At 41.2% G+C, this 13,252-nt stretch overlaps 1 protein-coding gene across 1 annotated transcript; it reads left to right on the top strand.

The window, feature by feature from the left end:
* The first annotated feature begins 2,272 nt into the window (after positions 1-2,272).
* Positions 2,273-8,181, top strand: LOC131466967 (immunoglobulin kappa light chain-like). The gene is made up of 5 exons (XM_058640611.1): positions 2,273-2,316; positions 2,410-2,730; positions 4,351-4,392; positions 7,056-7,379; positions 7,660-8,181. The coding sequence occupies exons 1-5, from the start codon at positions 2,274-2,276 to the stop codon at positions 7,806-7,808; spliced, it is 879 nt and encodes a 292-aa protein (XP_058496594.1). The 5' UTR covers position 2,273; the 3' UTR covers positions 7,809-8,181.
* Positions 8,182-13,252: the final 5,071 nt, after the last annotated feature.

The raw sequence follows: 13,252 nt of genomic DNA, 5'->3' as shown, positions 1-13,252 counted from the left end.
TAGCAGTTTATTGCTCAGGCATATATTTACCAACCTAAATTAGCTTGGGTAACTCAGAAAACAAACTTTGTACAGCAATATTAAATGATTTATCTTCCCCTGAAATATCTAAAAATGTATGGCTACACATTTAGATTGAGTTCCATTCATGTAGAAATGTATGTTTATTTACAAAAGCTAGAGAGAATTACAAATGTCTACTTCATAACAATGCTTTGCATTCATGGTTATGCCTGTAAGCAGCAATGGATGACATCTATAAAGAACTACTGGGTGCAGTACCATAAAATGTCTGCAAGTGGAGCTCGAGAGCAAAAAAGTGTGTGAAACACCAGGGCTGGAAAACAGGTTTTTTGTACCAAATAGAGGACATCTGTTAAACAGAGTACAGCATGTTTACAACCTAAGGAAGTGATTCAGTGAAAACCAAGGGAGGACCGGCCAAAATGTCCTCACTTTGTAAAAATGACCTCACTCTGTGGTTAAAAACTCACACTGGTCCTCAGTAAGCCGCAAGTAGAAGAACACAGACACACACATGCACACACACGCACACACACGCACACACACATACAAAAATCAGTGATTTTAGCTCACAGGGACACAGGAGCTGCTGGTCCTCTGCTGTCTCGTGTGGTCACTTTGTGTCACTGAGTTAAGTCTAAATTAAATATTTTAAAAACTGAATTAAAAAAAAATAAAAAAAAATTGAACATAGTGATGGAGGCAACAGTGGATCAACAACTGTGTGTGTGTGATGTTAAAATCATTGATTTTCTCTATGGACTTTGGTGTGGGAGAGTGAGTGGTTTACAACCTTCAGTCTAACAGTGAGATAAAGACGTGAACATAATCACTGAAATGGAGTTCCAGACACAGGGGGCGCTCACAGCGACATCAACCCCAAATATGAGTCAGTCAGTATCTGATGCAGCCACTGTTTGAAAAAACATGACCTTTCCCTTTAAGGACACAGTGACGTTGATTATTAGAACTGTTTTTGTGTTTTTACTGTGAAAAACCACAGTGAACGGAAACACACACACACACACACACACACACACACAGGTGTGTGTTGGTTCAGTCAGTTTTTTTATGAAGTTTAATAACCACAGAGAACAGATTCATATCTGTGAAAACAAGTGACGTGTCCACTGTCATGTGTTCACTCAGCTTCAGTAAAGTTTCACTGTCATGTGTTCACTGTCATGTGTTCACTCAGCTTCAGTAAAGTTTCACTCTCAGAAAACCTTTACAGACTAAAACATTTTTAGTTTATTCATTATATCTGTATACTTTTCACTTTTCCTGTCTTTAACCAACAAAGGTCATGAAAAAGCTCTTCTATCGTTTAAATGATTCAAACACAACACGCTCATTTTCCATCTGAATCAAATGTTGTGCATAAACGACAGGATGATGAGATTTTGTGTGGAGGATAAATCTATAATGTTTGTTCAGAGTCACATGAAATGATGCTCTTCACACACACCGTCACTGTGTTCTGATCATTTACAGAGAAACAACGGTCGTGTCCATTAAAAAGCAGCAAATTAACATATTTGTTTGTGTGAAACACAAGAAAAAGAAATCATTTTAAAGCCAGGAAGTTAAAGCAGAAGCAGAATAAGGTACGTGGTTTAATGTCCTTAAAAATGCTGTTTTCATACACAGTGTTTTATTGACTTATTATAGAAACAGAGGTTTCATAAAAAGTAATTCTGTAAAAGCACTCACTCTCCCACACCAAACCTCATAGAGAAAATCACTGATTTTAGCTGGCGGGGACACAGGAGCTGCTGGTCCTCTGCTGCCTCGTGTGGTCACTTTGTGTCACTGAGGTCAATCTGAACAAAGGATTTTAAAGGCCGAATTTATAAAAGAAGACATTTGAATTTGAAGGAGAGTGAGTGGTTTATGAACTTCAGTTTGTCTCACAGTGAGATAAAGACGTGATCATGTGACGTAGAGATCGTAGAAACTTAAACTGACGTAGATTTTCTTCACTTTTGTTAAAGCTGAACTGTCCCTTTAAGGAGACAGAAACATAATTCTTCTTAAAGTCGTCTTCATCGTCGACTTTAAACACAGTTTCACACTCAAGTGAATTCTTCTCACATGAAACCTCTTTTTTTTTTTTCTCTCACTCGGTGGAAAAACCACAGCAGCTTCAGTGGAGACGCCTGATCAGCAGCTGCAGGGGCTGATGGGAGATTTGACGACGTGTGTTTGTGAGGAAGAAGAAGAAGAAGAAGAAGAAGAAGAAGAAGAAGATGGTTCTGCTCCGAGCTGCTGCTCTGTGCTGTCTGTGTTCAGGTGAGTGTCTCCAGCCAATCAGAGGCCAATGATCTCGACCTCTGACCAGCACCACCTCACTGACCTTCTGTCCATCTGTCTGTGTGTCTGCAGCGCTGGTTGCCATGGCAGCAGAGCTGATCCAGGAGCAGCTGTCATTGACCAGGAGAGTTGGTGAAACTGCTTCTTTCAGCTGTGGAGGACTTGACCTGTGTGGCGATTATGTCGGCTGGTACCAGAAGAAAGAGACAGAAACTTTCACAGTGATTCTGGATATTAATAGAGACACTGGTGAAGTTGATTCTGATTACAATCATCCTCAGATTAAAGACTTCACAGCTCAGATGAACAACAACAACAAGATCTGTGAACTGAAGATAAACAAAGTTCAATCCTCTCACTCAGCCTCATATTACTGCTCCTGTTATTATCGTGATGATTCCCACAGTGAGAAAAGTTTCCTGCTGCCTGAACAAAAACCAGCTGAAGATCACGTGTCATGTGACAGGAAGTCCAGGTCACATGGTTCCCCTCCATCATGTTGTTTCATCAACGTTTGTTTGTGAAGAAGATGAACGTGTGAAAACAGAGGTGTTGGGATGAAGATGAACTCGGGAAAACAGAGGTGTTGGGATGAAGATGAACTCGGGAAAACAGAGGTGTTGGGATGAAGATGAACGTGTGAAAACAGAGGTGTTGGGATGAAGATGAACGTGGGAAAACAGAGGTGTTGGGATGAAGATGAACGTGGGAAAACAGAGGTTTGTGATGAACGTGTGAAAACAGTGGTGTTGGGATGAGATGAACATGTGAAAACAGAGGTGTTGGGATGAAGATGAACGTGTGAAAACAGAGGTGTTGGGATGAAGATGAACGTGTGAAAACAGAAGTTTTTGGGATGAAGATGAACTCGGGAAAACAGAGGTGTTGGGATGAAGATGAACGTGTGAAAACAGAGGTGTTGGGATGAAGATGAAGGTGTGAAAACAGAGGTGTTGGGATGAAGATGAACGTGTGAAAACAGAGGTGTTGGGATGAAGATGAACACGGGAAAACAGGTTTGTGATGAATGTGTGAAAACAGTGGTGTTGGGATGAACGTGTGAAAACAGTGGTTTTGTGACAAAAATGAACATGTGAAAACAGAGGTGTTGGGATGAAGATGAAGGTGTGAAAACAGTGGTGTTGGGATGAAGATGAACTCGAGGAAACAGAGGTTTGTGATGAAGATGAATGTGTGAAAACAGAGGTGTTGGGATGAAGATGAACGTGTGAAAACAGAGGTGTTGGGATGAAGATGAAGGTGTGAAAACAGAGGTTTTTGGGATGAAGATGAACTCGGGAAAACAGAAGTGTTGGGATAAGGATGAACGTGTGAAAACAGAGGTGTTGGGATGAAGATGAACATGTTAAAACAGAGGTGTTGGGATGAAGATGAACTCGGGAAAACAGAAGTGTTGGGATAAAGATGAACGTGTGAAAACAGAGGTGTTGGGATGAAGATGAACATGTTAAAACAGAGGTGTTGGGATGAAGATGAACGTGTGAAAACAGGTGTTTGGATGAAGATGAACGTGTGAAAACAGAGATGTTGGGATGAAGATGAACGTGTGAAAACAGAGGTGCTGGGATGAAGATGAACTCGGGAAAACAGAGGTGTTGGGATGAAGATGAACATGTGAAAACAGAGGTGTTGGGATGAAGATGAACATGTGAAAACAGAGGTGTTGGGATGAAGATGAACTCGGGAAAACAGAGGTGTTGGGATGAAGATGAACATGTGAAAACAGAGGTGTTGGGATGAAGATGAACGTGTGAAAACAGGTGTTTGGATGAAGATGAACTCGGGAAAACAGAGGTGTTGGGATGAAGATGAACGTGTGAAAACAGAGGTGCTGGGATGAAGATGAACTCGGGAAAACAGAGGTGTTGGGATGAAGATGAACATGTGAAAACAGAGGTGTTGGGATGAAGATGAACGTGTGAAAACAGAGGTGTTGGGATGAAGATGAACGTGTGAAAACACTCAGGTTTTTGTTCCACTGTGTTTCACTGTGGTTCATTATATTTGGCTCTGGAACTAAACTTTATGTAACAGGTAAGAAGTCACTTTTAATTTCCTATGAAAACATGAATATTAATTGTTACTTAAAGCTTTAATTAACTGTTATTACTGACATTATCAGTAGCTTTATAGACCCTTGAATCACCTCATTCACATTAATGAATGTTACTTAAAAACATGAATGAACTGTTAGTAAATGCTTATAAAAGCATTAAGTAATGTAAGTTAATATTCCCTTATTGTTAAGTGTTTTTAGTGGTGGTATTTTTATGATTTGGTCACAAAGAAACAAAGTCAAACACTGTGAACGAAGCACAGACAGAAACAACAGTTGTTAAACATGAAAGTGAAGCAGATGGAGGTGTTTTATTTGATGGATTTCTGCGCTTTTTATTTTTATTTATATTAAACATGTTTGGAAACATGAGTGCGTGTTAAGTTTCGGCCGATAACGACCGCCTCGCTCTTATCAAAGTTTAGCTGAACAAAGTTTTCACTCATTCACTCGTTTAGTGTCTTGATGTGATACAAGTCCTATTTGGTGCAAAGAGAAGTATAATTAGGCGTCTAAAAACATAACCATAGAAATAAATCATGAAATTCAAACATGTCACAAATGTAGCAGAAAAAAACAGAAAAGACAAATTGAGGACGTGAGGAAACGCGATCGTAGATCTCAGTAATCGACTCAGAAAACAATTACGAACGATCAAAATACATCAATAAATGAGAAATAAAGACATTAATATAACAAAGAAAATACAAATGAATAAAATGGATTCAGAAAGTACGATCTAAAACATGACAGTCTATAAAATAATAAGAAATTCTGTTCAGTAAAATCAAATTCAGTTGAAAACAAACTGAAAAGAGGAATAAATAAATAAATAAAAACTGAAATAAATGAATTTGTTCTGCTGTCAACTGTCCTGATTTAACTGTAAACATTTTTACATGATTTTGTACAAAAACTAATAATTATATTTAAAAAATGATTACTTTTAATTTGTATGATCATAATGATCCATATTAATCTTATTAATAATAACATTCATCTGTTTTCTGTAGTAAAAGGTTTAAATGTTGATCCTTATAATTCAACACAGATAAATACAGAATTATCAATAAACTATAAAGTTTATATTTCATATTTCCCTACAAATCTCTAAAAGATTAATATTGTTTTTAAGTTAATTTGTCGTCAAGAACAAAGTTTAGATTCTCTCTGATTCTCACTTATTATGTTTTATGAGTGTATTCATGTTAACACTGTACATTCATACGTTCATTTGAACACATTATGACACAGTAATTATAAAAATCATGTTAAATAATAATAATAATAAGACAAATACAAAAGTATAACCTGCATCATGATACATTGTTTTAATCAACAGTGAATCTGATCATAAATATTATATTATTGACTTAAAACTGTGTAACATAGAAATGTGATTAATATAATAGTGTTGATTTCTCTGTGACATATATTAACAATGATACATGTTTATAAAACTCATATATTGATAGTATAATAATATATATTCAAATATGTTTGTATTTTGATTGTTTCTGTTTTCTGATGATAATATTCTTTACGTGACCATAAATATTTATTATGTTTGTTAAAGTGTAGAATTTATTTAAACTTAAAGTGTAAAGAAATGAATCATGAGATTATTCATTTTGTATATTTAACACATTTTAGTCCGAAATACAAAAGAATTAATTTGATATGTAAACAAAATAAATCATGGTTAATGTTTTGGTAACTTTTTCATTTACAGACAGTTTTTTATTATGAAGCAATTTCTGTGAAATTTACTGACAAAAAGAATCAAGTAGAATTCAATATTTCTAAAGAGTAATTATTCAGTTTAAAGACAGTAAAATAACGACGTTTGGTCGTAAAATGAAAGAAAATCTGATAAAACAGGAGGTTTGTTTCTGTTAAAATATTATTATTTATTTTTCACTGTTTTCAAACCAAAATACATGAAAAATATAAAGAATATAAATAATAATAATTGTAGCAGTCATTCCTGTTAATTCTTATATTTTCTGATATTATACTATATTTATCACTATGTAAATGATTGACTTTAAAATAAAGTTATTTTAAATATGATTTGTATTTTAGTTAAAGTTGTATTTGAAATGTCTTAAATTAAAGAATATGATCCCATGAACTTTGATCTGATGATAACATAGAAGACGACGTACAGCAAAGTAAATGTATGTAAATGTCATTTATGACATGTATGACACTGATATTGTCACATATGTCACTTATATGTTCAAGATTCAAAGACTTTTATTTTTCCTATGTACAGGACACACAGAAAAATCAAAATACTGTTGATCATCTCTCGTCGGCACAAGTTTAAAAGTTTGAAATAAGATAATATAAAAAAAAAAGCAACAGGATATGTAATGGTAGCAGCAGATACCACTTCTTTATATCGAACAAACAGCGGCGACTGTATCTTGGAGTCAATACAGACGTTACACTACGTTCACACGGACGTAAACACAAAGTACCTGAACAAACACTAAAACACTGCATCCATGCATGCCGCCATCTTTTTAACTCTACCATCGAAAAAGCGTAGTTTTATTCATACAGTAGATGACAAATATAATACATTATATTATTATACATATAATTTCTGTTTCATATGTTTTTACTGCTTCAGATGACCCGGTGGTGGCGCCAGTGTTGACCGTGTACCCAGCATTGTCCCTGGAGGGGCAGAGCTCCCTGGAGGGGCGGAGCTCCCTGCTGTGCGTGGCCTCGGCCATGTCTCCTCCTCCGGTCCAGTTCTTCTGGAAGAGACAGAGGAAGGAGGGCGGTCATCAGGAGGAGCTGCCCCCTGCTGAGGAGGGAGAGCAACTGCAGCTCAGAGAGTGGGGACGCGTCGCCACCATCAGGCTGGTCCGTCATGACGCTCTGTACGCGTATAAATATCGCTGCTACGTCAGACACGAGGGAGGAACAGTGGAGGCTCAGGTAGAACAAGGTAATAAAATGATTTGATTTATCTTATACATATACTGTATGTAGCACTTTAACATGTACGTAAAGTTTGTTTTTACAAAATAAAATCAGACATTTAACATTTCAATTCAAAATGTATACTTTAAGTTAAAAATGGTGATAAAATAAAGTCAAAAGTTGAAATTTTTAAAACTCTTCAGTAAAAAGTGTAAAAAGTATAAAAACGTCCTGAAAACAAACGTAGAGCGTGAACGTAGACAAAGAGCAGAGCCCTGACACCAAGTCTGTTTGAATCTTTACAGAAGTTTCTGCTCTTCCTCCACCGTCTCAGTTCCAGGTCCGGTTGCTAGTTCTGTTCTACTCACTGCTCATCGTGAAGAGTCTGGTTTTCAGCTCTGGACTCTTTGGGATCACAGTCCTCACAAACCAGAGAAGGTCCAAACATGGCTGATTGATCTTCTCTTCTCACCATCATGACGTCACACACACACACACACACACACACACACACTCACTCTCCCTGCACCAAACCCCATAGAGAAAATCAGTGATTTTAGCTGGTGGGGACACAGGAGCTGCTGGTCCTCTGCTGCCTCATGTGGTCACTTTGTGTCACTGCGTTAAGTCTAAATGAAATATTTCAAACACTGAAGTGACAAAATAAGACATTTGAACTTAGTGATGGAGGCAGCAGTGGATCAACAACTCCTGTGTGCTGTGATGTTAAAATCACTGATTTTCTCTATGGACCTTGGTGTGGGAGAGTGAGTGAGTTTCCAGACGTCCACATACACTGACCCCTAGAGGACATTTGGACTCGTGGTTCTGTTCTTACTCACTTTTTTAATTACTGGCATCAGAACCAACTTTAAATCAACAAACTCATTTTATTTCCATCAAAAGACAAAAAAAAAACAAATAAATGTAACAAAGTTTCAGAAAAAAAGTGTTTGTGTCATTGTTTCCTGTCATTATTATTATTACAGTTATAGTTGCTGTATATTTTCAGTTTTTTGTTTGTTACAGAGTTTGTGTATAAAACATTTTCACTGTGTCTTATTTCTGTTTATGAACATGAGCGCACATTAAACCTCTTGTTGTGGTGTAGAGAGACCTCTTGTGGTGAATAGTGGTATTGACCATGCTAAAGTAGAACATGTTCATATTTGTGCACTTGCTGAAATGTTTCTTTATCACAAATCCAATATTTTTTTATATATAGTAGTTTATATATATATGTGTCATCTTCATCTAAATCTTAATCATCACCATCTTCATCATCCCATCACCATCTTCTTCTTCATCAGCATTACCATCACATCTTCATCATCATCATCACCATCATCACTAGTCTTGTTTTTCTTTGACTCCTCCTCCTCAGTTCAGGGGCGGTACCATGCGTGTGATGTCATCAGTTGAATTGCTTGCACAGTTGTTGATGATAAATTGATAAAAGTGTAGAAGTGCTGGGACATGACCCCGGCGTATCTGACGCCTATGCTTATGTGGAAGCTTGTTTTTGTGAAATCCAGTTGCTGAGTGACAGAGCAGAAAATGTGGTGGTGATGCTGCTGTAGCCTCTAGCTGTTATAATGCACAGTGGTGTGCGTGTGCTTGTTGCAGATCAACTGTCTCGTTGGTGTTAGTGCATATAGTGCATGATAGTGTATTTTGTGCTTGTGTGTGTGTGTGTGTTTTACTGAAACCCCACAGTACACTACTTCCTGCTGACAGTAATGAAACTCTTTCTGTTCCTGAGGTTGTGGAGCTTCAGCCTTTGTCACTTTCTGTAAACAAAGATGAGCAAATTAGTGCGAAAGAAACTGATGTAACTTTGTCCCCTTGTTTTCTTCTTGTTAAAAATAAAATTTTTTTTGAATTGAATGACTTTATTCCTCCCCCAGGGGGGAAACACACATTCACAACAGCTCAGTTAAGAAAGGTGAGAATAGAATAAAGGTAAAAATAAGAATAAAAATATAGAATAAAAATAAAAATAAGATAAAATAAAAATACAATACAATACAATACAATAGTAAGACAAAAATTACCAAAAGATAAAAAGTAAAAAAGATAAAATTACACTCTAATATAGAGTATTATCAGGGAAAGTGAGTGGACATTTAAGAGGAGTTAAATATCCGAACAGCAGTGGGGATGAAGGACTTTCGGTAGCGCTCTGTCCTACACTGAGGGTGCCGGAGCCTGCCGCTGAAGGAGCTGCCAAGCCCCTCCACAGTCAGGTGCAGTGGGTGGAGTGTGTTCTCCATGATGGAGGACAGTCTGGATAACGTCCTCCTCTGTCCCACCTCCTCCACCGATTCCAGCGAGCAGCCCAGGACAGAGCCGGCCCTCCTGACCAGCCTGTTCAGTTTCTTCCTGTCCCGGTCCGTGCTGCCCGCTCCCCAGCAAACCACAGCATAGTGGATGGCAGAGGCCACCACAGAGTCAAAGAAAGTGCGGAGTAGAGGTCTGCACACTCCAAAGGACCTCAGTCTCCTCAGGAGGTGGAGGCGACTTTGACCCTTTTTGTAGAGGGCGTCGATGTGAGTGGTCCAGTTCAGTTTGTTATTGAGGTGAACACCCAGGTACTTAAAGTTATCCACCAGCTCGATGTCCGAGCCCTGGATGCTCACCGGTGGGTGTGGTGGGGTCTTTCTCCGGAAGTCGATCACCATCTCCCTCGTCTTTCCGGTGTTCAAGCACAAGAAGTTGCTCTCACACCAGTCCACGAAGTTTTTGATGACCGACCTGTACTCCAGCTCGTCCCCCTCAGACACGCAGCCAACAATGGCTGAGTCATCGGAGAACTTCTGGAGGTGACAGCTGCTGGAGTTGTAGGTGTAGTCTGAGGTGTAGAGGGAGAAGAGGAACGGTGAGAGCACCGTCCCCTGGGGAGCCCCGATGCTGCAGATGGCCACCTCAGACCTGCAGTCCTGCAGCCTCACATACTGCGGCCTGTTGGTGAGGTAGTCGGTGGTCCATGCAGCCAGCTGTGTCCCCACTCCTACGTCCTCCATCTTCCTCCGCAGCAGCGCCGGTTGGATGGTGTTGAAAGCGCTGGAGAAGTCAAAGAACATGACTCTCACAGCGCTCCCGGCGACCTCCAGGTGAGTCAGTGCCCGGTGCTGCAGGTAGATGACGGCGTCATCCACCCCGATCTTCGGCCTGTAGGCGAACTGCAGCGGGTCCATCACGGGGCTCACCACCATGCGCAGATGTCTGAGGACCAGCCTCTCCATGGTCTTCATCAGATGAGAGGTCCGGGCGACGGGTCTGAAGTGGCTCGGCTCCTTTGCGTGCGCTGTCTTAGGAACTGGAACCACACAGGAGGTCTTCCACAGGACCGGGACCTTCTCCAGTCTGAGGCTCAGGTTGAAGATGTGCGCGACCACCTCACAGAGTTGGTCAGCACAGTCCCTGAGCAGTCTGGGGCTGATCCCATCTGGTCCCACAGCTTTCCTGATCTTCAGTCGCCTCAGTTCTCTCCTCACCTGCTCAGTTGTCACAGAGAGGGGGGGGATTGAGGGGGGGTGGGCAGCTGGGGCTGTGGGGGGTGGGGTGTTGGAGTGAGGTGTTTTGGAGGTGAGGACGGTTGGAGGATGGTGGCTGTAGCCGCTGGAGAGCAGGCGTGTGAGGAGTGGGGGGTAGAGGTGGAGAGGGGAGGGGGGCCCTGGTCGAATCGGTTGAAGTATTGATTCAGTTCAGTGGCCCATCGCTGGTCCCCCCCTGCTGTGACTCTGGCTCCACTCTGTCCATGACCTGTGATGTTCTTCAGGCCTCTCCACACATCCCTCGCTTTGCTCTGTCCCATCTGCTCCTCCAGTTTCCTCTTGTAGACGTCCTTGGCCTTCCTGATCGCCTGCTTGAGCTCCCGCTGGACTTTTTTCAGCTCCTCTCTGCTCCCTGAAGCAAACACCCTCTTCTTCTTGTTCAGCAGAACTTGAAGTTGAGGGGTCACCCATGGCTTGGTGTTGGCAAAGCACCGCACCCTGCGGGTTGGTGCGACGTTCTCCTCACAGAATTTTATATAATGTGTGAAACAGTCATTGAAGCCGTCGATGTTATCTCCATCAGAGAAAGTCTCCCAGATTGTTGTCTCGAAGCAGTCTCTCAACCTCTCCTTGGCTTCTTCATTCCACATCATTACAGTTCTTTTCTGTGCGGGCTGCCTCCTCACCACGGGTGTGTATTCAGGTCGCAGACGTATCAGGTTGTGATCAGAGCGGCCGAGTGGGGGGAGGGGGGCGGAGGTGTACGCACCCTTTATATTTGCATATAAAAGGTCCAGCGTCTTGTTCTCCCGGGTGTGGCACTTCACGTACTGTGTGAACGTGGGGAAAAAGGGGGAAAGCGAGGCATGGTTGAAATCACCATTTATGAGCAGGAGAGAGTTTGGGTGTTCAGTTTGCAGTGCTGACACTGAGCTGTGCAGCCTCTCACATGCTGCGGCTGCATCGGCTGAGGGAGGGATGTTGACTGTGTACACAATCACATGTGAGAACTCCCTCGGGATGTAATACGGGCGGATGCCCACCGCAACAAACTCAATGTCCTTTGTGCAAACTTGTTCTTTGATGGAGACGTGCGCGGGGTCGCACCATCTCTCGTTAACGAACACCGCCACTCCTCCGCCTCTCCTCTTCCCAGCCACATTCCGGTCCGCACGTACCGTCTTAAACCCCTCCAGGGAAACGACCGAGTCCGGTGTCATCTCCGTCAGCCAGGTCTCCGTGAAGCACAGCAGGCTGCTCTCCCTGAAGTCCCTCTGGTGCCGGGTCAGCGCCGCGAGCTCGTCCGTTTTGTTCACGAGGGAGCGGACATTTCCCATGATGATAGATGGGATAAAAGGACGGAACCTACGTTTCCTCTCCTGTTTCCTCCGACCCGCTCTGCAGCCCCGTCTCTTCCTCTTTAAAACCGTTGGAATCGTCCATTCCGCGCTGAGAGAGAGAGCGGTGTTGCGCAATACCAACAGCTGATCCCTGGTGTAAACCACGGATCCGCTGAGCGTGTCTGCCGACGGAGTTCCCAAAAGTGCCGAGAAGAGCATTAAACAAAATGCAAAAGTAATGAAAGTGGTCTCATTGTGCGCGTGGTGGCAGCAGGATTTGACCATTTTAAAGAAAAAGCGTGAAACACGCCAGAAAAAAGGAGAAAAAACGAGAAAAAGTAAGAAAGAAGGGAGAGCCGTTGTAAGCAGCAGCTGCTCGTGCAGCGCCATCTTTTAGAAAAAAAAAAAAAAAAAAAAAAAGTGTGAGAAGTCTGCATGTTACCTGACTGATGATGGTGTTTTAATGCATCACTGGACACCAAACTCTGGTTCTTCATCTGAGTCTGTAACACAGGTCGTGGTGCCCCAGCCGTTACGAGCTCATGTTCTGCGTTTAGCTCATGATCATAGCATGTCCGGTCATTTAGGTATTCAGAAAACATACATCTTTTTCTGGCCTGGTCTGAAATCAGATGTGACAAAATGTTGCCGTTCATGCCACACATGCCACGTTACTGGCAAACCAAATCAGGTTCTTCCTGTCGCTCCATTAAAGCCCATACCTGTTGGCGGAGAACCTTTTGAACAGGTTATTGTTGACTGTGTTGGCATATTACCAAAAACAAAGTCTGGAAATCAGCACATCCTCACAGTCAGTGTTGGGAAGATTACTTTGGAAATGTAGTTGGTTATAATTACAAAATGTAATAGTAGTGTAACTATTTGAATGACTTTCTCAAAGTAATAGAACTCAGAATTACATTTGATTACATTTTGATGACTTTTCTTCATTTAAAGGTGGAATAAAACCATAGATCATTATTTTGGAATGAACCACATATTTGTTCTTTACACAAATAACAAAACATGATGAAATGTAAATAAATAATAAAACATGTGTT

Source organism: Solea solea, chromosome 1 (genome assembly GCF_958295425.1).
Source record: "Solea solea chromosome 1, fSolSol10.1, whole genome shotgun sequence".
NCBI lineage: Eukaryota > Metazoa > Chordata > Actinopteri > Pleuronectiformes > Soleidae > Solea > Solea solea.
Note: the sequence above shows the minus strand (reverse complement) of the source record. Positions and strands in the feature narration are given on the sequence as shown.

Excerpts from the sequence above, each read along its gene's own strand:
- LOC131466967 (XM_058640611.1), top strand. The coding sequence starts at position 2,274 with ATGGTTCTGCTCCGAGCTGCTGCTCTGTGCTGTCTGTGTTCAG. Across the intron at positions 2,731-4,350 it reads CTGCTCCTGTTATTATCGTG|GGTTCATTATATTTGGCTCT; the intron begins ATGATTCCCACA and ends GTGTTTCACTGT. Across the intron at positions 7,380-7,659 it reads GGAGGCTCAGGTAGAACAAG|AAGTTTCTGCTCTTCCTCCA; the intron begins GTAATAAAATGA and ends GAATCTTTACAG.